The sequence below is a fragment of the Coregonus clupeaformis genome, chromosome 13 (genome assembly GCF_020615455.1).
Source record: "Coregonus clupeaformis isolate EN_2021a chromosome 13, ASM2061545v1, whole genome shotgun sequence".
In the NCBI taxonomy this organism is placed as follows: Eukaryota; Metazoa; Chordata; class Actinopteri; order Salmoniformes; family Salmonidae; genus Coregonus; species Coregonus clupeaformis.
In genome coordinates, this window is record NC_059204.1 from 38,409,044 (window position 1) to 38,435,808 (window position 26,765).

At 42.3% G+C, this 26,765-nt stretch overlaps 1 protein-coding gene and 1 long non-coding RNA gene across 2 annotated transcripts in view; one reads left to right on the forward strand and one right to left on the reverse strand.

Moving 5' to 3' along the window:
- The first annotated feature begins 2,053 nt into the window (after positions 1–2,053).
- LOC121579894 (roundabout homolog 1-like) overlaps positions 2,054–26,765 on the forward strand; it is a 267,144-nt gene continuing 242,432 nt past the window's right edge. The window contains exons 1-2 of the mRNA XM_041894856.2: positions 2,054–2,312; positions 21,718–21,845. Of these exons, the coding sequence (XP_041750790.2) occupies positions 21,752–21,845 (94 nt within the window). The 5' untranslated portion in view covers positions 2,054–2,312; positions 21,718–21,751. The remainder of the gene's footprint in view (positions 2,313–21,717; positions 21,846–26,765) is intronic.
- On the reverse strand, positions 16,636–17,744 carry LOC121579895. Its single transcript, XR_006002958.1, has 4 exons — positions 17,701–17,744; positions 17,359–17,393; positions 16,848–17,043; positions 16,636–16,743 (listed from the first exon to the last, which is right to left on the reverse strand). It is a non-coding gene; the product is annotated as an uncharacterized LOC121579895 (long non-coding RNA).

Below are 26,765 nucleotides of genomic sequence, written 5' to 3' on the forward strand. Positions count from 1 at the left end.
CTGGGCTACAGTGTTCTCCCGGTGTGGATGATGTTTGGCCTCTCCACTGGGAATCATTGGTCGTGTGACTGATGCTGTGCTAGATGCCCGAGTCTCTCCAGGCTTCATCACACCCCCATTCAGATCGACGGGACTGTAGTGGAGCGGGTCGAGAGCTTCAAGTTCCTCGGTTACCACATCGCTAAGGATCTATCATGGTCCACACACATCAACACAGTTGTGAAGAGGGCACGACAACGCCTCTTCCTCCTCAGTAGGCTGAAGATATTCAGCATGGGCCCCTCAGATCTTCAAAAAGTTCTACAGCTGCACCATTGAGAGCATCTTGACTGGCTGCATCACCGCTTGGTATGGCAACTGCTTGGCATCCTACCGCAAGGCACTGCAGAGGGTAGTGCTTGCGGCCCAGTACATCACTGGGGCCGAGCTCCCTGCCCTCCAGGACCTCTATACCAGGCGGTGTCAGAGGAAGGCCCTAAATAAGCATGTGACAAATAAAATTTGATTTGGTAACAGATTGAGTTGTCTTAACTGTCAGGCTAGATGTCTGTGGTCTGTTCAGTGGACTTGGCTGGGGTTGTTGTGTAAGTATAGGGCCTGGATCTTCAGCATAATGGCTGTATTTTCAACAGGATATGTCGCCCAGGCTGTGATTAGCATGTGGTGATCGCTGCTAAATCGCCACAGGTGAGAAAAATAAAGTTAACTACTTAGAATTCTGTCATAAAATTATTTCCTCAACTTCACCAGAACTCTACTTTTCTCCCCATGTCTCTCTCCAGTCTCTCCCCTCTCTTTTGGTTTTTCTCTCACATTCTCTCTCTCTGTGTCTCTCTATGTCTCTCACACTCGTTGTCAGCCCAATATTATAAGTGTTTTTTCTTCATATTTGAATTCCATGTTAGTTCTGAATTTCCACATTGAGCAGGGAAACAAGTGATGATAAAATATTTTGCATTTTTACTGTTTAGGTCCAGATAGGATGCAAATACTTTTGCTTTCACACTGTCAATGTGTGTAGTTGACAAACAACCATTAGAATAACTCTCAAACATTAACTCAAGCTAAACTGCGAAGATTGCCATTTTAGTGGTCCTCTGTAGCTCAGCTGGTAGAGCACGGCGCTTGTAACGCCAAGGTAGTGGGTTCGATCCCCGGGACCACCCATACACAAAAAAAAAAATGTATGCACGCACGACTGTAAGTCGCTTTGGATAAAAGCGTCTGCTAAATGGCATATTATTATTATTATTAGTATTATTAGTATTACTTTAGTATTACACTTTAGTATTACACTTTACTATTTCCTGTTGATGTTATCTAATTGGCAATTATTTAATTGTTTTTACCCGCAACACATGATCATCACCTTTCTACTCCATTGTCTACTTATTGTACTATGAAATTCACCCATGCTGTTTGTGCCATATGAAATCCATTTCATATGGTCATGACTTAATGTGAGTCACATTACATCATATTCAATATTGACACACATAAATCATCTTATGATTATGTGTAATTTAGAATTAATTTATGAAGTCATACACCAACATAAGATTCAAAACTCAGGCTTAAAAGATACCAGTTCATAGCCTACACAAATGCTCAGGTTGACAGGAAACTGATTTGCATAATTACTGGACATTTTAAGAGAAATATATTAACATTTTAACATTTTAGGGTGAATAAGCATAATATTGTCCAAAATGGAGCAGAGAGAGTCACACAGGCATTTCAATGAACAATCTGACCCACCCATGTAATGACAAAGAATGAGTGAAAAGGAGGACGGATAGATGTATAACAACACATCTATTATCATTATCATGATATGTGCCCAGCACAGTCTACGATATTTCATAAAATATTTGCAGTGTGATACTGTAGCTGTGTGTGAACCAAGTCGCCTCTGTGAGAGCAAATTGTCTTAGCGCAGCCTTAGGACCCTGAGGAAATCGGCAGATCGCCGTCGCCGCAGGAGAAGGTGCGCGTGGTGATTTGTATGCGCTGCCACTCGTAGCTCACATTATAGTCCATCTGATAGCGGCTCTGCATTCCCAGGTAGAGCGGGATTAGGTTTTTACTCCCGGGGACCTTTCTCAATGCTCAGGCTTGGCCGCCTTGTTGATTTATCTCACACCTGAAAGCGTTTTCTATTCTTTTCACAATTTCCTCTCTTTTTGGTGCCTATACAAGGACATTTAACAGGAAAAAGGGACATTTGCAAACGTTTTACAGAAAGGATGGACCAGTTGTAAATCAAACAAGCATTGAACAACTAAACAAAGCCGAATAACGACGAAAAGAGGGTGAGTTCTTGAATTCTTCAACCACTTTCACAAGCAGCAGAAGTTAATTGACAACGTTAATTGACACATCTTTTGACAACGTGATAGGCTGTGGCGTGGTCTAAAAAGTTCATATCAATTCCGTCTTATATTGGTGTAAAGTAGTGAAGACAAAAATTATTAGGCTAGGAATTTTGATAGAAAATGACTCAACCTGTTGATAAACTTTGATCTGAGTAGTGTGTGTGTGTGTGTGTGTGTGTGTGTGTGTGTGTGTGTGTAAAGAGAGAAGGGGGACTGAGAGTGTTAAATGTAGTCTACATGTGTGAGTATAGGCTACATGAGTCCTTTGGAGACACGTCACTCATTTTGCTCCTATAGGTTACACTCCCAGTTTGTCTAATGCAATGAATTGGCATTAAGAAAGTAGGTCATATTTTCGTTGCCTTTTTTTATTCGTTGAGGTTTCATTAAAATAATTTATGAGAGTTTATTGATTTGCCATCGACGTTGTGTGGCTGTGTAATCTATAGGCTACCCTGAATTTGTTAGGTAGGCTAATCCATACGATTTGGTTTTGCAACCAACACTGAAGGACTTAGTTAATAGATCTCTGGAGAACAAAGTAAGCATCATTGTATTGCTTTTTAAGATATATTATATGAAACACTGATTATCCCAGTGCCAGCCCATGCTTCTCACCGTGCTATTTCATGGGTCAATCAAGCCATGTGTCAGATAGCTGGGCTATAGCCTATGACAGATGTAATGCTCCCTTGCAAAACCACAATAAAGATGTCTAAGCAGTTGTTGTACAATTTACTTGACCGTCAATAGTTTCTAATTTGTTGTACAATGCACATTGGTGTAATATCCTAAATGTCAAAAGAAAGTTCCTGAGTTCATTCAGCCATTTACGGCAGGAGCTGTCCATTCATTGTGGTGCTGAAAGGTAGAACGGCAGGTGATGCAGAGAATGAATGCTACTATAGTAGTGAAAAAGATAATTGTGTGTCTATGGATTGTAATAATCTCATTGTCTTTGATTCAGTTGAGTCATTGGTCACCCTTGGCACACAATAATATAATGGAAAGAATGGCTACAATATCAGTGAGGAGTACATGTATCACACCAGTTGTGCTGGATAATGGGGAACAAAATTAAACCTAATGTCTCTTGAACTTCTCCTTCATTAAAATTCTGGGATTGTCCCTTTATCCTGGGCCTTTTAATTCTCTGTGATTACAGAGTTTCTTTGCAATATCCCATTGAGGCCCTGCCCTTGCCTCTCACAGTCCGCAGTGGAACAGAGCACACACACACACACACACATTAAATACTTGATTGGAATCCACAAATCACATTACATCATAAAGGATTCAAACATTTCAAAGGCCGTTGATGCAATGACACTTAAGGAAACAAAAAGCACCTTCTCCTCCACACAGCTAGGCTGTGCATAATGGCTGACACAGAGCAGTACCTACACACTTGTTTTGCTCTTCTCTTAGGCAGGCCTGCAATCTGAAGGTCTATGTAAGTCTATGTACGTGGCAGAGACTGCCAAATATCAATGCCACCAACCTGCATCTGTATTCCAGGCTGTCCAAGTGTGATATGAGGAGCTGCTATTTAAGGAGCTTGTCAAATAAGGCCTGCTCCATGTAACAATTGAATGAGCAGCCCACTTCCAAAATCAGCACCTCCCTCTGGTCTCCTCCCACAACAACAATAAATGGCTTATTCGGCATACAAGAAAACACATTATCATCAACATCAAACCAGGCTCCTCTGACAATGTTTGTGTATGTGTGCTGTTGGTGAGACCACCTGTCTCACCTCAGTAGCTACCAGTTCGACAAGGCGGTCGGGTCCAGCAATATACCACTCTTTGTATGAACGGCAACCATTAACAACATGTGCAACACACACACACACACACACACACACACACACACACACACACACACACACAGACACACACACACACACACACACACACATTGGGATTTCTCTGGTTATTCACCCTGTCAGTTTTATTCAATTAAAAAAGAAGCAAATGAAACTTACACAAAACACGATTCACCCCTTGGACCCTCCTTTGGGAATAGGTCTTTATTTGATTTCCTCTATCAATAAAGCATAGTGTGCCCTGCCCACTTCCTATTATGGGGGGAAGCATGAAGATGACTGGTGTTGCCTGTTACCTTCTACCTCCTCCTATTGCCTGTCATGGCCAACACATCACTCATCCAAATCACAGACTTACACAGGGCATGTCCAGCCATGTAAATATGGAACTGCATTGGATTTCAATAAAGTGTGGGTATGCATTATTAATGGAGACATAATACAATTTGTTTGTAGCTGGGAGTGTCTTGGCTGTGTAATGATTACAAAGAGGGAGTTGACAGAGGCAGGGACTGGTCATTTCATTCCACTATTGACTGACAGACAAGTCTGGGAGGGGATTTCACATCATGCTCATTTCACTGCAAAGGTAAATGTTGGTTGTTCCTGTCTACTTGTCTGTCTCAGAGATGGACAGCCACTGGCATTTCACTTGGACTGACGCGCAAAAGCACAAAATCAAGAAGAGGTTAAAAATGACGGAGAGAGAGACAGCCAGATGGATTGACTGACAGAGAAACTAAAATGTCTAAAACCATGAATGAAAAAGTAAACTGAGAGAGTAATGTGCACTTATTTTGCGTATACACATTTTTTCAGAGTATTTTGTGTTTGTGTAAATGTCTTTGTAATTCAAGACTGGGAGAGGCAAAGTGTGTGTATTTGTTGAGTGTGTATGTGTAAGTGTGTTTCTCTCTTGATCCCTCCAGACTATTCTAAGCAGAGCGTCCATATTTCCCTGGAGAGATGTGTCTTCTCTCTGAGGGACTGTTGCTACGCCACGTCACTCCAGCGTTATTGAATTTCTCACTTTTCAGAAGCAAAACGTATTTCACATTATACAGGTGTGGAGAGGCTGCTTGCTTATTCAGTCTGGCTGTGCCATATCTCAGCCTAAGCAAAGAAGAGAGACAGAGATGAATATTTATGAGTAGTTATTTAGGAAGAAAGTGTTTATGTTTCACTGTGGGGGCAAAGTTAGTTTGCCTTGGAAAACAAGCCTTTGTAAGGCTGAGAACTTGTCAGACATCAATATTCAGTATCAATACAAAGTGTACAAATGGTTTTTGGCAGGGGGCTGTCGGCTGTAATTAAAGAACAGCTGACACAGACTTTAGCCTGTTTCTATGATCGTCTCTGTCTGCATGTGCTGTGTGACATTGTTTAAAGGGAAGAAGACAAAGAGGAGGAAAGAAGGGTAGAAAATAGACTGATAGAGACAAAGATAAAGAAAACAGCTGAGAGAAAGAAAAAGGAAAGATGGGTAGATAAAGTATGGCCAATAAGAAGACAGGCATACAGTGTGAAAGAACGACTGTAGGAAGATGGACACAGAGAGAAACAAAGCAAAAATAGAGAAGAAGAGAGACAAAAAGAGACAAAGGGAATGAAGGATGGTTTTGGTTTGGGCCGATTTTAATGATCAACCTCTCTGGCCTTTCAATCAATTGGCTCTATCTGCTGGTTGCTCTTCTGTGCTTCTCACCACTCAGTTTGTACACATGTTCTAGGGGATGGATGTTTTGGGTAATGACCCATGTTCAATGGATGGACTTTGTCCTCCTCTATTGCCATAAGAAGTGAGTTGTAATTCATGGACTCTGCTCCCGGGTCGCCTAGGGGGAATCGATAGCGGCGCACCTCCATTGCCGAGATGCCACCTTATCATTGTCTAGGCCATTGTTGTAATGTGTGGCTACTTGGTAAGTTGTTTTCCCCTTAATGTCGAATAACGACAGCTGGGCCTTTTATTTTTACCCTTGTTGATTGAGTGCATTTTCATTGAATTTCCATTTAAGCAGTCGTTTCTCCAAACCATCCCCTCATATTTAATTTCACAGCAGAGAGACACTCTCTGCACTGCTGGCATTGGCTGCAATGACAAATGGACTTTCACTTAGATGGGGCTTATTCCTGGAGTCCCTGGCAAGCTCAGCCCAGCCCAGAGCTCACACTGTGGCAAAGAGCACCTGGGGTCTCACTCTCTCTAGCTCACAATCACATTCATTCAGATTTACAGACAGTGTATTGCTTCGATTACCATGGACTTAGATGTCCACTTTTTATATGTAACAACAGTGGCGACCCGTCATTCAGGGCAACCACCTGTTTTGACCCCCACCTGTTTAGCTATAAATTATTATTATTTTGACTGTATTGCATGTTATTTTGGCATTAATATGTGTCATATATCAGTTTGCAAACAATGTAAAAAAAAAAAAAAATCATTGAGTTAATAAAGCTGCACACAAACATGGTCTCTTTTTTGCTTTCTTGAGTAAGGCAGCTCCAAAATGCAGGTGTTTCAGCCTAGCTCAGTGCCTTCTGTGGTGGTTGGGCAGCCAGCGGAAAATACAGCGCGTAGGGGTTGGTAATGTTCTCTAGTTGCGTCGTGATTGGCTCAATGTTCTGTCACTCATGGGGACACTATGTCACAGCAAAATCAATGGGTAGAGCTCGAAAATTCAAGCCCCTTGGGTGCTGCCATAGAGTTACATAAGAAGTGCCCATCCAAGAAGGCTCAAGGTCATTGACCATGTTACATCTACAGTAGCTTTGATTGGACTGATCATGTCAACATCATACTTTCAAAATCTTAGCTAGCAAGTTAGCAGTCATCAATCTACTGGCAAATCCTTTTCAATCCTTGTCAACGACGGTAGGCCGTTGTTGTAAATAAGAATTTGTTCTTAACTGACTAGTTAAATAAAGGTTAAATAAAATAAATAAATACAAAATATGAAGAAAAATAATGAAGAGAAATTATAGATAAAACATATCGGTACTCATTGGACATAAGCATTACACAACAAGTTGGAAATCGCAAATTCAGCAATGAGTGGCGTGGAAGGAATCAGTGGCTAACTGCAATCATTGCAAAGCAATCACTAGGCTGCTATCCAGTGGAGTGGGTGTGTGGTCCAAGTCTGGGTTTAAGGGTCTCTTTTTCAAGCTTAAAAGGATAAACATACAACATTGGCCATGCTGTCAATCCAGCATGACTTCAGTGAGTTCAAGACAACTGGGAACTCTGAAAAAAACGAGCTCCGACTGGGAAAATAAGTGTTGAACGGTCATCCAACTCGGAATTGCAAGTCGGGATCTCGGGCCTCTTTCTAGAGCTCCGACCTGAAGATCACTGACGTCATCATCATGCAATTAATGTATTGTTTAGTGTTGTGTTGTGTTGTGTAGTGGCTTTGCTGGCATGCATAAAAAAATGTTTGGGGGGAGTTTTCCCCACCAAGAATTACATGCTAAAATCGCCACTGTGTAACAACAACACTTTTTTACATACAATGAGTAAATGGCTCCTGTTCACGCCTTCCTAATATTGAGTTGCACCCCCTCCATTAGGAGATGGTTATTCATTCATGTTTGGTCAACTGAGAGGAAGATGTGTATGTTGTGTGTGGCTGATGAGTGAGAACCGTGTTAAAACCTGTGTGTGTTACTAACATGCTGCGATGGTGTGTTGTGTTGTGTTCCAGCATCTATCCACAGACATAACAGAATCAGCTAAGAGGTCAGAGGTCAGTGGCCTGCAGGCCACTCAGACAGATCATCATCTGTAACCCCTGACGACAGACCTTCTCACTAACCCTACCCAGCCTTATGACTGTCCATCATACTCTCCGTCAGGCCCCCAGCATCCCTCTACCTCTCCGATAGTTTTAATACTTCCTGTCTCGCTCTGTTAGCCCCTGTAATGCAGTGTCATAAGAATGGCTGAGGAGTGTGGCTGCATCTGTCTCCCTGTCCGTCTCCTTACAGACAGGCCCATTCCTCACTGACACAGTCTGGATATGAGGTCTTTCACAGGTGGATCTAAAGCTTACTCTAGTGTGATGGGGTCTGTCACTGGTAGAGCCTGATTCAATCCACTTTGAGTTTGCAGTACCTCTGTCACCTCATCCACCCGGTTCCAGGTTCAGTCTCCTCTCAGCCCTATGCCCTGATCGGTGTGTGTGTGGTTTGTGTGTGTCCTCCTCCTCTGCTCTGAGGGTGTGATTCAATAGCACTGTTCAGTGTCTCAGGAGACCTACTGCTGGGCTCACTGATTTGATCTCCAAATCTTGAGAAGGAAATAGCCAGTGACACACACTTCCTGTACTCACCCCCTGCTCTTCTTCGCTCCCTGGCACCTGCTGATCAGCCATCACACACCAATCTACCTCTCTGAGATGTGTGAGAAATGTTGGGAAATTATATTTGTTCTCATGTGTGCTGACCTGGTTTATGAAGAGAGATACCATCTCCTTCCATCAATGTATTTCAATGTCATTCTTTGATGAAAGATGGCATCCATGTAAAAAGGCATTTAGCAATTCATGCTATACAGATCTTTGTGGTTTGTGTGGGATTTGGTGGTATATATCATGATTTAGACAGGACATTACTTTACCATTGGCTGGTGGTAGTAGAGCACCTTTGCCTGCAGCCAATATCTGCTGATGTTGCAGGTGTTTTAATGTGCTGATATGCTCTGCTGGAATCACTTCCATTTATCTCCTAAAGTTCATATGGTTTTGTTCAAACTAAATCCTTGATTTCCTGGCCCCTGACCTTATGATTGCTGATCCCTCTACCATATCAGAGTGCTGGGATGTATCTGTCTCTGTTGTGGTTTAGGATAGAGTCAGGGAGAGAGAGGGGGAACAGTGAGGGCACTGGAGTGAAAAAGGTGATTCTCTTCCCTGCTTCACGCCCCAGTGCCTACATGTGATCTGTCTGCTGTGGTGTAGTGATGGTTCCTGCTCTCTGATATTGGCAATCTGTTAGGGGGTAAGAGGGAATGCTTCCCCCTGTCACAGGACTGGTAGGGGGAAAGGATAATCAGCATCCCCGTTTTACTCAATCTGCAGCTCTCTCTCCATTACAATTTCATGCCTATGAATGGCTTACAGAGCAGGAGGTGGATGTCGAACACCTAAACCAGGATTGCAGCTTGAGGATACAGTAGCTACATTAATAAAACAGCAAGAAAGTGCTCCTGTAAGTCACTCTGGATAAGAGTGTCTGCTAAATGACTAAAATGTAAATGTAATATACAGTACTTGAAACCTGATGTGGGACTCTGCATGTGAACCCTGTGAAATCTTGTAAGACATGTACATGTGAGATAGATATCAGCATGGACAGGGTCTTGCTGTGTGCAGACATCTTATCTGTTTTGTGTGCCTGTATGTGTGTGGGCGTTGGCCTATGTGGTGTGCATACTTATTGTGTGTGTGTGTGTGTGTGTGTGTGTGTGTGTGTGTGTTTGTGTAGTGCACAGGCTCTCCATGACTCAGGTGGCAGCGGTGGCAGGTTAATTCAATTATGGTAATGAGGCGGTGATAATGCACTGTCAGACTGAGCCATTTAATCCTTACCTGTCTCCTTTCTCCTTACCAGGCATATGAACCACACACCTGCATGTCTCACTGTGCCATCTCACACAGCACTCCTCTATATCTCCCCATCACATAAATCACTGGGCTCCACGTCACCATACTGTAAAAACTCCAATATCTCAGCATGTCACCACATGCACTGTTATGTCACACTTTGCAATCTCTCCTCACACTCCTCCATCTTCAAGCATATCTATTCTGTGTAACACCTGCTCTATTGCCTGCCTATGTGTTTAACAGCAGAATTGTTCATGGCCTCAGCCTGCGTGTCATAGAACTACAGCATATCCATCCCAGGCCGTAGTCCTGCTGTCTGTCTGCAGCATCAAGGTGCTCCAGTATACAACACTGATTACTGCAGTTTACTGAGGACCCAGAGTGCTGACTACAGATTACGGCACTCTGGAAACATCTGTCTCATCATCTCCTCTTTCTATTTCTCTGTCTGTCTTTCTACTTCACCTTTTCCCCGTTTACAATGTTTCATTAGTGTGAGAAATATGCATACATTATTATTTTTTAAACATTTTAGTAATTTAGCAGATGCTCTTATCCAGAGCGATTTACAGGAGCAATTAGGCTTACGTGCCTTGCTCAAGGGCACATCAACATATTTCATTAAGTCAGCTGGGGGATTCAAACCAGCAACCTTTTGGTTACTGGCCCAACCTTTTAACCGCTAGGCTACTACCCAGCCACATATTGCAGAGGCACATTCATTAATCATATTTTTTCCATCTCTTTGCCATGTCTTTACTCCAACTGCTAGCCTATTGCTACCAAATTATACGTTTTATTTTCTCTCTAATTCCACTGTTAGTGGATCTCTTTTTCCACTGTCCCTATTTAAAAGATACTTAAAATTGTCATGTCTGTGAAGTCTACAGTCTACAACAAAGCCATGAAGAAAGAGAACTCGAGTCAGAGAAGCGTTCTTTTCATTTAGGGTGATCTAAAGTCATTCAAGCTTTTCTGTCCTAAATTCAGGGCTGGAACGGTAATTGTTAGTCGTGAAACGACCATGAACATAAAATAAAATGACCATCATAATCATCCAGAAACTTCAAGTTGTCTTTCAATCATCTATCTACGGTCTTGAGTGTGTGCAATTGCTAATGAACTTGCAGCATTGTATCAACTAGGTCTGGCTCGCATTTTTGCAAGCAAACTTGCAACATACACAGTAAATTTGAATGTGTTAAATCAACACTTTAAGTGTTAAATTGAGGAGTGCAAAAAAAGTAACACTGCACTGGCCGGTGTTGATCAAATTTAATATTAAGAGGTAATCAACACTTTGAGTGTTATATTGACACTCACTAGTGTTAATCTAGGGTGACTCCTATTAGAGTAAAAATGTGTTTACTCTATTCAGTGTTAATTTATTTACTCCTCCCCATGTAAATGGTATTATATTTTGTAAAAGCTCTTGGAATTTCACAATAAACTCAAGCAAAGCTGTTTCAACATTCAAATATGTTTATTATGACCAAACCATAAGTCTCAGCCCTGGCTTAAACTGTTATCAAGCGACAGTAGGGGACAATGTAGTCCAACAAATCCCTTGCTCCATATGACAAATGCATGCAATTGATCATCAAAACATATGGTTTCAAGAGCTGACCCAACCAAAAAAACATTCTCCTCTTTCAGAACAATAGCCTTAATTTTGTAAAATACTGGCATTTAAGACCATATTCTGTGCCATGGTGCTTTCCACATTTAATTGACAAAACATTTGTGTGCACTGAGACATTCAACTTGGCAGCAATCTCATGGCCTTCTTTCAGGTCATTGAGCCTTGACATCTTTCCTGGACCTATAACTAGTCTATCCTGGCTGAACATTTCCCAATTATATGCCATGTAATTTTGGTGTTTCTTGGCTAAGGTCATAGAGACATGGATAGAAACTCTTCAGTTGTTTTTTAAAAGAAATTATGTTTTGCCTCGTAGCGCATACACCACGAGTGAAGAATGGGCCCAATATTCCTTATACAACGAGGATAATGTATCATGAAGTGGTGCTTCGGTAACAGATTTCTATCAGGAAACAAATACTTGAAAAGCCTATGATGTTCAGAAATTAAGTACTTCAGATAGATAGTCATGCCCTCTGTTAGCATAGGAGAAAACACACTATTTACAATTTGTAGTAGTAACAGAAGCAGCTGCCAGTATTTATCATCTTTCTGTACCAGATCACCAAATATCAATGGCAAATTACAGAGATGACACCAAGACTTAATAGCATTTAGACCCAAATCATTGCTCCCATCATCCAATTTGACTGCAGGTGGACGATTTCTCCTCTCTGTTAAGCCATAGTTAAATTATTGAATTCTACCGTACACATCTTTAGCAGTCACAAATTTGTTCTTGTACAGTTGAAGTCGGAAGTTTACATACACTTAGGTTGGAGTCATTAAAACTTGTTTTTCAACTACTCCACAAATTTATTTTTAACAAACTATACTTTTGGCAAGTAAGTTAGGACATCTACTTTGTCCATGACACAAGTCATTTTTCCAACAATTGTTTACAGATTATTTCACTTATAATTCACTGTATCACAATTCCAGTGGGTCAGAAGTTTACATACACTAAGTTGACTGTGCCTTTAAACAGCTTGGAAAATTCCAAAAAATGTAATGGCTTTAGAAGCTTCTGATAGGCTAATTGACATCATTTGAGTCAATTGGAGGTGTACCTGTGGATGTATTTCAAGGCCTACCTTCAAACTCAGTGCCTCTTTGCTTGACATCATGGGAAAATCAAAAGAAATCAGCCAAGACCTCAGAAATATTATTGAAGACCTCCACAAGTCTGGTTCATCCTTGGGAGCTATTTCCAAACGCCTGAAGGTACCATGTTCATCTGTACAAATAGTACGCAAGTATAAACACCATGGGACCACACAGCTGTCATACCGCTCAGGAAGGAGACGCTTTCTGTCTCCTAGAGATGAACGTACTTTGGTGCGAAAATAGCAAATAAATCCCAGAACAACAGCAAAGGACCTTGTGAAGATGCTGGAGGCAACAGGTACAAAAGTATCTATATCCACAGTAAAACAAGTCCTATATCGACACAACCTGAAAGGCTGCTCAGCAAGGAAGAAGCCACTGCTCCAAAACCGCCATTAAAAAGCTACGGTTTGCAACTGCACATGGGGACAAAGATCGTACTTTTTGGAGAAATGTCCTCTGGTCTGATGAAACAAAAATATAACTATTTGGACATAATGTTATGTTTGGAGGAAAAAGGGGGTGGCTTGCAAGCCGAAGAACACCATCCCAACCGTGAAGCACGGTGGTGGCAGCATCATGCTGTGGGGGTGCTTTGCTGCAGGAGGGACTGGTGCGCTTCACAAAATAGATGGCATCATGAGGAAGGAGAATTATGTGGATATATTGAAGCAACATCAAGACATCAGTCAGGAAGTTAATGCTTGGTCGCAAATGGGTCTTCCAAATGGACAATGACCCCAAGCATACTTCCAAAGTTGTGGCAAAATGGCTTAAGGACAACAAAGTCAAGGTATTTGAGTGGCCATCAAACAATTTAAAGGCAATGCTACCAAATACTAATTGAGTGTATGTAAACTTCTGACCCACTGGGAATGTGATGAAAGAAATAAAAGCTGAAATAATTCATTCTCTCTACTATTATTCTGACATTTCACATTCTTAAAATAAAGTGGTGATCCTAACTGACCTAAAACAGGGAATTTTTTCTAGGATTAAATGTCAGGAATTGTAAAAAACTACTGTATATAAATATACTGTAACAAGTTTTTCCTCACATTGTGCAACTCCTAAAATGTCATGCATTATATCAACAGATTTGTCTGTAGTATTGAAGTACTGCAGAGAGTTCAATAAGCAAGCATGCTTCACACTGTACACATGAGGTAGTGTTGGGTTTAACTGAATAGTTTGACAATGGTCTGAGTGCATGTGTTTTGTTTGTAAAGTCACTCTTGGGTCATCCTCAGAGAACACAGTTTGAAAATCCACTTTCTCAGTGAGGCAAAAACGGTAACAATAACGAGCACTAAATGATTCCACAAAACCAAACAGGTAATGTATACCAAGATTATCTCCAGTTACTTGGACAATACTGCCATGTATACGACCACTGAAGACGGGAACTTCAATACCCTCAGTCTCAAGCACTTTCAAATCGCTTACTATTGGCTCAAGAATGGAATCAAATCCATACGTTTTAAGGTCCTGGGTATGGATTAGTGCACATAAGTGAATGTTTACCAAAATGGAATTAAACTTTGGGGGAAAATGACGCAAAGTAAAGTATATACCTCCCAACTTGTGAATACTCTTTTTTGATCCCAATGGATTAGCAGTCTCAAAGTCATCATAAAATAGTTGAATTTGCAATGCATTTTTCTCTTTAGAAAAGAGAGGATGGCTCTTCATATACAGTGGGGGAAAAAAGTATTTAGTCAGCCACCAATTGTGCAAGTTCTCCCACTTAAAAAGACGAGAGAGGCCTGTAATTTTCATCATAGGTACATGTCAACTATGACAGACAAAATGAGAAAAAAATATCCAGAAAATCACATTGTAGGATTTTTAATGAATTTATTTGCAAATTATGGTGGAAAATAAGTATTTGGTCAATAACAAAAGTTTCTCAATACTTTGTTATATACCCTTTGTTGACAATGACACAGGTCAAACGTTTTCTGTAAATCTTCACAAGGTTTTCACACACTGTTGCTGGTATTTTGGCCCATTCCTCCATGCAGATCTCCTCTAGAGCAGTGATGTTTTGGGGCTGTCGCTGGGCAACACGGACTTTCAACTCCCTCCAAAGATTTTCTATGGGGTTGAGATCTGGAGACTGGCTAGGCCACTCCAGGACCTTGAAATGCTTCTTACCAAGTCACTCCTTCGTTGCCCGGGCGGTGTGTTTGGGATCATTGTCATGCTGAAAGACCCAGCCACGTTTCATCTTCAATGCCCTTGCTGATGGAAGGAGGTTTTCACTCAAAATCTCACGATACATGGCCCCATTCATTCTTTCCTTTACACGGATCAGTCGTCCTGGTCCCTTTGCAGAAAAACAGCCCCAAAGCATGATGTTTCCACTCCCATGCTTCACAGTAGGTATGGTGTTCTTTAAATGCAACTCAGCATTCTTTGTCCTCCAAAAACGACGAGTTGAGTTTTTACCAAAAAGTCATCGGACCATATGACATTCTCCCAATCCTCTTCTGGACCATCCAAATGCACTCTAGCAAACTTCAGATGGGCCTGGACATGTACTGGCTTAAGCAGGGGGACACATCTGGCACTGCATGATTTGAGTCCCTGGCGGCGTAGTGTGTTACTGATGGTAGGCTTTGTTACTTTGGTCCCAGCTCTCTACAGGTCATTCACTAGGTCCCCCCGTGTGGTTCTGGGATTTTTGCTCACCGTTCTTGTGATCATTTTGACCCCACGGGGTGAGATCTTGCGTGGAGCCCCAGATCGAGGGAGATTATCAGTGGTCTTGTATGTCTTCCATTTCCTAATAATTGCTCCCACAGTTGATTTCTTCAAACCAAGCTGCTTACCTATTGCAGATTCAGTCTTCCCAGCCTGGTGCAGGTCTACAATTTTGTTTCTGGTGTCCTTTGACAGCTCTTTGGTCTTGGCCATAGTGGAGTTTGGAGTGTGACTGTTTGAGGTTGTGGACAGGTGTCTTTTATACTGATAACAAGTTCAAACAGGTGCCATTAATACAGGTAACGAGTGGAGGACAGGGGATCCTCTTAAAGAAGAAGTTACAGGTCTGTGAGAGCCAGAAATCTTGCTTGTTTGTAGGTGACCAAATACTTATTTTCCACCATAACTTGCAAATAAATTCATTAAAAATCCTACAATGTGATTTTCTGGAATTATTTTCCTCAATTTGTCTGTCATAGTTGACGTGTACCTATGATGAAAATTACAGGCCTCTCTCATCTTTTTAAGTGGGAGAACTTGCACAATTGGTGGCTGACTAAATACTTTTTTCCCCCACTGTATTTACAGTCGTCTGACCTACACCTGCAGCCTGCAGTTGTGCAATAGCAGATGCACACATATCAAGTGTGTTCTTGTTAGATATTGGTACAACATGGTTACAACTAGAATTTGAAGGAAAATCAGCATTACTTGGCTGATTATCAACAGCTGTATTAGCATCCAAGTTAGCGTTTAACTAAATTTGACAGTCTCCGGAATGTGCCCTGTTCAAATGCTTCCTAAAGCCTGAAAACGTACCAAATACACGACAACAATCTGCTTGACCACATTTTAGTCTAAGAGTTCTACCAGGGCACATTCCATGCATCAACTTGAGATGCCTCACGAGCAAGTTGGTACTTCCATGACTAGCATGGCAAACAAAACATATCATCATAAGTGCAGGAGTCTAGCTATGAGCTCAGCAACCCTTGGAGTCTCCTTAACCTTCCCAATGTCTATGTTGTACACAAGGTGTACATGTTGCGCAGCATTGTATTGTAAGCCGTACCAAAAACTAAGTGAGTCTTGAAAAGCTCATCAAAGGCACCAAGAGCACTCGTTGACTTGCACAGCAAGGCTCGCTTGTCCAGGATGATGAAGTAAGCATGGATGCTGCTCTTCCTGGTCCCGACTGCAAGAAGATATGGTTGTCGGCTCTGGTCAATCGCATCAAGGTGCTCCTGGATACTGGTTCCTGCTTGAAGACGACAAAAACAAACACCATCATTAGCTCATCATAATGGCTGCAGCACTGTCCAAGAATAAGAATGCCAATACAAACATTTTGGAATATCACAAGATGCTGTTCAGCTCGGGATGCAGACATCTTGCCTGGTCTTTTGCGGCCTTGTGATGAAGGAGGAATCAAATGGAGCAGGAGAAGGATGGAGGAAAGGTCACCGTCCCATCCTAAACAAAGAAGAGATCCTGATTAAAATGGTAAATTCCATCATCAGTGACATTAACAGTTCAGAGTTATTTGAAATATAAATTATACATTATGATCATCTAACCGTCAGCATTAGTGTCAGCTCCCTCATCAACTGCAGATTCTGCCATCTGGATCAGCTCCTGAAGTTCAGCTCCCTGAGTGGCCTTGCTTAGGGTCTTGCTTAGCATGATGATCTTTTGCTTGAATGTAGTTGGCCACCTCTCCAAAAACTTGGCTGATGTTCCCTCTCCAAACAGCAGCACAAAATCCTGTTCAATCTGAAACAAATGAGACAAAGAACGAAACATTAGTTTCGTGCAAGACAATTTATTTCTCACAAAACATTCCACTTTAACCTCCAAGGGCTAATTAGTCCAGTAAAAATACACTCATAATTCCAGCTAGTCACTGTATTATGTTGTCATGTTCTAGGAGCAGTCTTACAAGACCGCCAAAATGAACTGGTGATAAAGCGAGTGGGAAACGCAGTTAGCTAGACTAGCTAGCTGCCGATGTAATGGCCACAATATTTATCTAAAACATAACCCACAAGTCTAACATTCAGTTATAATTTGGCTAAATAAACAACTCACCTTAATCAGATTAGTTCTCAATATATAGTAAGCAGCTGAAATAAAGAGAACAAACTAGCATGAGGCTAAAAAAGCTTGGTGCTGAAATGAGACACGCGCCCATGGAACCACCAAGTGGAGCAAACTAACTGCACAGGACATGGGTGAGCTTGTTAACTAGCATGCTTGCTATCTAGTAAAGACGTGCAAAAAGTGAAATGCAACTAACTCTAACGTTAGCTGTACACACACAATCAAAACTGTTAAGACTTTTTATGTTACACTGCAGTCTGACAACCAAGTATCAAGTATTTAAATTAAAACAGCTAAATAATATAAGAGAAATAATTGTTTAAAACTCACTTTTGCATGGAACAAATTAGGATTTTGTTGATCCAACAATGGCGTCGAGAAAATTTTAACGCAGAAACTGAATTTATGGGCGGGGTTGTCATGATGTTTACACTTACTGAGTAAAAGTCTACACTAATAGAGTAAAATGTTATACCTTAGCAATTAACACCAGTTATCAGCACTGACGCTAGGGGTCATTTGGCACTGCCAGTTGCTAAAACAACTCTATGGGAGTCGATCACTTTTGACACTGTGAATTTAACACTGGTGATTTTTCTGTGTAGTATCAACTACTATATCTTCCCCTGCCAGTGAGTTTGACAGACACAGCTGTGCAGGGAAGAAGTGTCCAAGTTTCAAGTTTTAATGTCAAGTACATTGAAATGCCTTTCTTGCAAGCTTTAAACCCAACAATGCAGTAATCAAAAATAACAAAAACACACAAGAAACAAAATAAGAAATAAGAAGCACACATGAAAGTAAGTCAGCATACTATATACAGGGTCAGTCAGTTCCAGTTCCACTACCATATTTACAATGTGCAGGGATGTGCAGGGATAGGGGTAAGGTGACTAGGCATCAGGATATATGATAAACAGAGTAGCAGCAGCGTATATGATGATTGTATGTAAGTGGGTGTGCATGTGTGTAGAGTTAGTATAAATGTATGTGCATATTATGTATGTGTGAACAAATGATGAAGTGAGTGTTTGTGTGTGTGTTGGAGTGCCAGTGTGCATGAGTGTGCATAGATACAGTGCAATTTTAATAAAATACAAGGGTCAACTCAGTCCGTGTAGCCATTTTGTTTGCTATTTAGTTAACTATTTAGAATTCTTATGGCTTGGGGATAGAAGCTGTTCAGGAGCCTGTTGGTGTCAGACTTGATGCACTGGTACCGCTTGCCATGCGGAAGAAGAGATAGTCTATGGCTTGGGTGGCTGGAGTCTTTAACGATTTTATAGAGGCCCTGGAAGACAGGGATCTCGGCCCTAGTGATGTACTGGGCTGTCCGCACTACCCTCTGTAGCACCATGCTATCGAAGGTGGTGCTATTGCCATACCAAGCAGTGATGCAGCCAGTCAAGATGCCCTCAATTATACAGCTGTATAACTTTTTGAGGATTTGAGGGCACATGCCGTCATGTGCCTTCTTCACGACTGTGTGTGTGTGGACCATTTTAAGTTCTTAGTGATTTGGACACAGAGGAACTTGAAGCTCTCGACCCGCTCCACTGCAGCCCCGTCGATGTGGATGGGGAGGTGTTCAGTCCCAGGGTCCTAAGCTTGGTGACGAGCTTGGAGGGGACAATGGTGTTGAACGCTGAGCTGTAGTCATTGAACAACATTCTCACATAGGTATTCCTCTTATCTAGGTGGGTGAGGGCCGTGTGAAGTGCAATTGAGATTGGGTCGTCTATGCGTCTGTTGGGACGGTATGCAAATTGGAGTGGGTCTGGGGTGTCTGGGATGATGAAGTTGACGTGTGCCATAACCAGCCTCTCAAAGCACTTCATGATTACAGAAGTGAGTGCTACAGGGCGGTAGTCATTGTGGCATGAAGCCTTAGAGTTCTTGGGAACAGGAATGATGGTGGTCATCTTAAAACGTGGGGATTACAGACTGGGACAAGGAGAGGTTGTGGCCTTGTGGGAGTGTTGAACTGATTAAAGACCTTACTCGGAAAGCGAGTTCACCCAGTCCTCTGGGTCGGTGACGGCCCTCACACCCGTCAGAATGTTGTGTTTTTCGAAGCGTGCATAAAATGCATTGAGTTTGTCTGGTAGAGAGGCACCGTTGGGCAGATTATGGCTGGATATTCCTTTCTAATCCATAATGGACTGTAGCCCCTGCCACATGCGGCGGGCGTCGGAGTCTGTGTTGTATGATTCCACCTTGTGTCCTTTTGCTCGTTTGATGACTGTGCGGAGGTCATAGCGGACTTATTGTACTTGTTCCTGTCCTCAGCCATAGCCTCAGGGTTGTCTGCGATAGCCCTGTGTGCGATAGCCCTGTCCTTTAGTTTAGTGCAAACCTCTGTGTTAATCCTTGGGCTTTCGATGGGGAAACAGCGAACCTTCACTATGGGGACAACATCGCCGATGCATTTCCTAATGAAGCCTGTGACGGAGGTAGTTAGCTTGTCAATGTTATCGGCGGACTCTTAAAACATATTCCAATCAGTGCTAGCAAAGCAGTCCTGTAGCATAATCTCTGATTCTGGTGACCATTTCTCAACAGAGCGAGTTCAGGTAATTTGAGAAATGAATGTCCTTAAAAGAGCAGTCCACCAAAAAGTAGTTAGATAGTCGATAAAGTAAGCTTCCGTCATCTGGTCAAGTAGCTTAGCTAGCTATCTTAAAAATGCTAAAAACAGTACAAACCAAGTTAACTAGCTATGTTTACTACAGGCTATTGTACAAGGAGGCACAAACAAGCTGTAAAGTGTGATTTTAGACATTCAACTTCTCATCTTTTCTCATCCCTTTTCTCTTGGTCCTTCACTCAGAAACACTTGAGATGTTTCGGTAAGTTCTTAGTGTTGGCAACAACTACTGTGTATTTTAGTGAGCGGAGGCGAGCGACAGAGTGGTGCAGAGAATATGTCAGCTGGTGCCAAAGCATCCCAGGAATCTGGCCCTCCATGAGAGAATATGAACCAGGAGAGAGCAGTTTGTTCCACAGATGGCTGATTGGTAAAACCAACTGGCTGCTCCTCTTCCACAGCCTGCCCATGTCACTGTGGCTCACCGTGTCCAAGGAAGATGGAGGATGAAGAGGGGGCGGAGGGGAAAGGAAATGTCTGGACAGAGCTGGCAGGAGAGTGACCATGCCTCGTTTTCCTCCAAATCAGCCTGTGAAATTGATTTATCAACCGGAGATTGTGTCAGGGCAGCAGGAGGGTGCCAGAAAGAAAGATGACATGCAGTGTGGTGTGTGTCTGAAAGTGTATGTGAAATGAGACAAGTACACTGCTAGGTGACACAAATAATTACATTGAGGCACACAATCACACTCACACTCAGGTGTGCTCGCACACACACGCAAACACACACACACCATATTTCGTCTGAGGGAACATGTATCAGATGCACTGGTTTATACAGTAGAAGCTACGATCAGACCATATTAATCTGGTCTCCTGTCAGTGTGTGTAGTTTGGATCAGAGAGACAGGCAGACCCAGTCAGAATGCCACTGTAGCGTTTGTTGGGTAGGCTTCAGTGCAAAGCCCATCTGTTTGCCTCTCCTATCCTCTGTAGTGGCTCTTCACTTGTTCTTTCCATGTGGTGGGGCCTTCGGAAAATGAAGTCATAGAATATGCAATCATATCAGCAGATTTTCATCAGTGATGTGTTTTTATCATTTACAAAGTAGATTAAAGGCTTTAGAAAGTGAAAATGTCATTCAGTTCAACACTTGTTGTTTAACGACTTTATTTGGCAGTGTCTGATAGAAGATGATATCATCAAAGCAGATTATACTGTTTAGCTTACTCATTGTCTATCCATAGTAAAAATCATTCAGTAGATGATTGGCAATTACTAATTGGACTCTCTCTCTCTCTCTCTCTCTCTCTCTCTCTCTCTCTCTCTCTCTCTCTCTCTCTCTCTCTCTCTCTGTCTCTCTGTCTGTCTCTCTCTCTCTCTTTCACCCCATCTCTCTCCCTCGCTCTCCCTCACATCCCACTGGGCAAACACTGGTTGAATCAACGTTGTTTCCACATCATTTCAACCCAAAAAACTATTTGATGACGTTGAATCAACATGGAAAACTGATTGGATTTGCAAAAAATAATAAACTGAAGGGGATTTCGTATTTTCTTCACCAAACTTTTAACCTAAATCCAATGACATGGTGATTATTATTATTATTATTTTTGTTGAATTCACATTAGTTAAAAACTCGACCAAATGTAAATCAAAAGTAGACGTTGAACTGATATCTGTGCCCAGTGGGATGTATCTATATTCTATCAATCTATCCGTATTTGCTGTTTGACCCATACTTCTGTGTCTCTGTGTAGGATCACTAAAGGGGATGCTGGGCCAATAAGAACCATGCGGGTCATGTGGTCAGTTGTTACGGCTCTCCTTGTCGCCATGCTGCTCAGTATCGTCCAATCAGAGCTGCAGGAAGGAGCCCTCGTTCCAGGTAAGCAATCCAAACCCAACACTCCTCATCAATCTACTATTTGCCATTGGTCATATAATTGACCTTACCTGCTGCAGATAGAGACTAGCACCTGTTACTGTAAAGTGCTTCTGTATGATTGCTTACCTTGGTAGTCTAACCCCCGCACATTGACTCTGTACCAGTACCCCCTGTATATAACCTAGCTACTGTTATTTTACTGCTGCTCTTTAATTATTTTTTATGTTTCTATTTTTTCTTCTTTTTTTATTTTCACTTATCTATTTTTTACTTAACACTTTTTTTTCTTTTCTTAAAACTGCACTGTTGGTTAAGGGCTTGTAAGTAAGCATTTCTCTGTAAGGTCTACACCTGTTGTATTTGGCGCATGTGACAAATAAAATGTGATTTGATTTGTTATTAGTCATGGGTCTTTCGTAGCTTTAAGCCTAGAAAGTGAGTCTATCTAATTGGTAGTGTGAGATCTCATTGGTCATTTTTTTATGGTCTGGCATTAGATGCTCCATCCATTCTACCTCTCCTCCCACTCTAATCACTATAGGTTTCATCTGTCTCTGTGTGGTAGAGGAGTGGGCAGATGATCATCACTCATAGGGCTCACATTACACACACTGTTAGGACTCAGGTAATTACTCTATCCATCAGAGAACCAGGGAGGGGAAGATGTGAAGAAAAGGTTTTATCTGGTCCCCATGTGGTCCAGTTTGAAATAAAGAAGTGGTAGCTATATTCAATCTATTTTCTACTGTGGTGTGTTTAATTACCTCTGCCAGGGGCTCAATCCATGCTGCTCGCTGGTAGATGGGCTAACAACAGGGCTCTATGACTAAAATCCTGCAGGGCTGTGTGTGTGTGTCTTTGTGTCTATGTGTGTCTGTGTGTGTGTGTGTGTGTCTGCGTGTCTGTGTGTGTGTGTGTGGGTCTGTGTGTGTGTCTGTGTGTGTTGGCTGGATTTGTCTCTACTCCCCCTTAATTAGTTAGCAAGCTCTGTCAATGACAATGAGATACTATGGTTAAATTAACAATCTTAGACAAAGTTAAAGTGAATATATTGCATCACTTCAACCATATAGATTGCTTGGATATCAAAGCAATTAAAGGATGAGGATGATGCAATTGCAGCGGTTGAAAACCTGTTGGAGTAAGACCCAGCTTACACAGGGTCCTCCAGGGATTGTCTAAGAGCCTAGCAGGCTGTCTTGCAGATGTTTGAAGGGTGAGAGGCTAATGCAAAGTATAGTGTTCATTAGTTATTGAGAGCTGTTCAGCCTTTTCACAGTGATGACTTGAGCCTGCTGTGCTTGGAGCTCCAGAGCAGGGATCAGAGATCAGAGCAGAGAGATCAGGTTCACCCTCAGCGATCATGACAGTCTGTCTGTCACTGAGGGAGAGAGACGTCACTCAGGTATTCACACTGACCATTGGATGCTGGTGGTGTTCACAATCAATCACCCTGGGAAATAGAGGGGTGATTCACCTGACTGGCTTTTTTGGTTAGTTGTACTGGACATGTACAAGTAAACACATGCACACTCTTAACATAACATAAGGGTCCAAAAGATTGGAACCACATTTGCCTTCAGACGCCAAGTACATTTTTATAGGAGCGGACCCTATGGTGAATGATCCCCAAGCCAGTGCATTTATTAATGAAAGAGCACTAACAACATAATACTAATTGTCCTCAGAGGGACAGAAGAATGAACGCTGTTCACTGATTGCCCTTGGCACTGGGTGATTGTCCATGCTGGTAACTTCTCCATCCTGGTAACCTACCACAGGAAACTGCTAATGTCCACTGCATTGTGGGCATCCATGGAAAAGCAAGTTAAAATCAGTGAGAAGTAAAAAGGGGCTTGACATGTTGAGAGCATCTGCTTGCAAACTGTGTTTTTCTGGCTTTCTGGAGGAGTCTGTGCTGATATATTTGTGCGTCGCTTGGCTGGTGTCCTGGTGATTGTGTGGATGGAATATTTGCTTGTGTTCTCCTTCACAGAGACAGGAGTGTGATTGAGGGGAAGGCTGGAGTTATGAGGGCGGCCTGCCATCCTAATGGAAATTCCGAGAAAAAAGAGGGTTCTTCAGGTACACTCTAGATGCAGATGTCAAGTGTATTTCAATTGTTCTGGCTTAAATATTAGAAAATAGTACATTAGTTCTTGAGTCTTGGTGTGTAGCCTACCTGAATACTAATTTACTGTACTGTTGGTTATAAAACCTCTGAGGTTATGTCTGAATTTGTTAAGTTAAAACAGAGGGTCTGTTTCCCTGACTGTAATTATTGGTGGATAGTATGACTGTCCTAACTGTGTGTTGTGATGATGGTACAGCACTGGGGGCTGGTGGTGAGGAGCCCAATTAGGAAGTGTAATCAAAGGCCAGCTTGTTAGCATTGACATGTTTAATTAGTTGCACCAGCAGCCTGGCGTTGGTGGGAGTTGGTAATCTAGGGGTCACCCATGGTGCTCTCTAACAACATGGCTGCCGGATGGTGAGAGAATCTATTAGTCATAGCACTTTCTCACTTTAGTCACAACACACACACACGCACGCACACTCACACTCACACACGCAGGCACACACTCTCTCTGTCTTTTTCTGTCTCTCTGTCTCACTCTCTCTCTCTTTCTTTCTCTGATAAATACATCACATTCCTGTAAAGGTTTATTGAATATACAGTATACACACTGATCTAACAATTGAGATTGTTATCTTGTTATTTTACAAAATATGTGTTTATCTCTTGTTAGTAATAGGAGATTAAAGTTTGCATACTTTATTACCTATTACACAAGACCATGAATCTATTCCAGAGATCTATATATTAATTATATCAGTGATCACCGACAACGATGAGACAGCCTATAGGGAGGAGGTCAAAGACCTGGCCGTGGGGTGCCAGGATAACAACCACTCCCTCAACGTGACCAAGACAAAGGAGATGATTGTGGACTACAGGAAAAAAAAAGAGGACTGAGCACGCCCCCATTCTCATCGACGGGGCTGTAGTGGAACAGGTTGAGAGCTTCAAGTTCCTTGGTGTCCACATCACCAACAAACTATCATGGTCCAAACACACCAAGACAGTTGTGAAGAGGGCATGACAAAGCCTATTCCCCCTTAGGAGACTGAAAAGATTTGGCATGGGTCCTCAGATCCTCAAAAAGTTATACAGCTGCACCATCGAGAGCATCCTGACTGGTTGCATCGCCGCCTGGTATGGCAACTGCTCGGCCTCCGACCGCAAGGCACTACAGAGGGTAGTGCGTATGGCCCAGTACATCACTGGGGCCAAGCTTCCTGCCATCCAGGACCTCTATACCAGGTGGTGTCAGAGGAAGGCCCTCAAAATTGTCAAACACTCCAGCCACCCTATTCATAGACTGTTCTCTCTGCTACCGCACGGCAAGCGGTACCGGAGTGCCAAGTCTAGGTCCAAAAGACTTTTCAACAGCTTCTACCCCCAAGCCATAAGACTCCTGAACAGCTAATCATGGCTACCCGGACTATTTGCACTGCCCTCCCACCCCCACCCCCACCCCATCTTTTTACGCTGCTGCTACTCTGTTAATTATTTATGCATAGTCACTTTAACTCTACCCACATGTACATATTACCTCAATTACCTCAACTAGCCGGTGCCCCCGCACATTGACTCTGCACCGGTACCCCCCTGTATATATAGCCTCCCTACTGTTATTTTATTTTACTTCTGCTCTTTTTTTCTCAACACTTTGTTGTTGTTGTTTTATTTTACTTTTTTATTAAAAATAAATGCATTGTTGGTTAAAGGCTGTAAGTAAGCATTTCACTGTAATGTCTACACCTGTTGTATTCGGCGCATGTGGCCAATAACATTTGTTTTGATTTGATTTGATAATCTTTAGTTTGTTAACCCTGTGGGGATCAAAATGTTGCAGTGCTTATTTCCCATGGTGAGACGTTTTTTCCTCTCCTCACTGGCTCTTGGTAATCTAGACACCATGTTTGTTTCTGCCTCAAGGTGAGCTTGTTTCTAGATAACCTTGTTTCCCAAGGACATGAAGTTGGATATAGTGTTGAGAGATCCCAGCCTGAGCTTTCAGGTATCCACTCTCACAAGAAGACTAGAATCAATTAACCTGTAAAATACTGTTGTTTCCTTCCTGGCTGCAATCGTTATGAAGTCAAATGGCTTTGAAGTGATTTAGGTGCTAGATGCAACCTCCCAATACAATGTGACACTAAAAGATAAGCAGCTGCTCCCCCGATAAGACTTTGATTGCAATGTACCACTTGACCTGACTCTGAAAAGAAGAACAGAGCTGCATTGGTCACACTTTGGTTTGAGAGCCATAATATTTTAGCTCATTCTACTGATTAAAGAGGAGGCTCAGTCCTTTGCAGATGGAGGAATATTTATCTCTGCCGAGTGTGGGAGTGTAAGGGAGAAGAAGAGGGGATGGTGACATGATGTGTGGTTAGCTAATTAGTCATGCTCGTTAGTCTATTTAGAGAGCCATGATGAGAGGAAGACAGCGCTAACCTCAGAGGAGAACAACCTTCACCACAACAACACCAACTGTTACTGAGAGAAAGAGAGAGAGAGAGAGAGAGAGAGCGAGAGAGAGAGAGCGAGAGAGAGAGAGAGCGAGAGAGAGAGAGAGAGAGAGAGAGAGAGAGAGAGAGAGAAGAAGTGTCCTTGAGATAAACTCCCAGCTGCTCTATTCTCCTATTATTGTGGAGAGGCTCTTCAGACATGAGGAGAGCTGGCAGAGTGCCTGTCTGACTTTAAATAAGTGTACTCAATACCCACTGGGTACAGACGTCAATTCAACGTCTATTCCACGTTGGTTCAACGTCATTTCATTGAAATGACATGGAAACAACGTTGATTCAGCCAGTGTGTGCCCAGTGGGTAGTCACCTGTGTTGGAGAGGG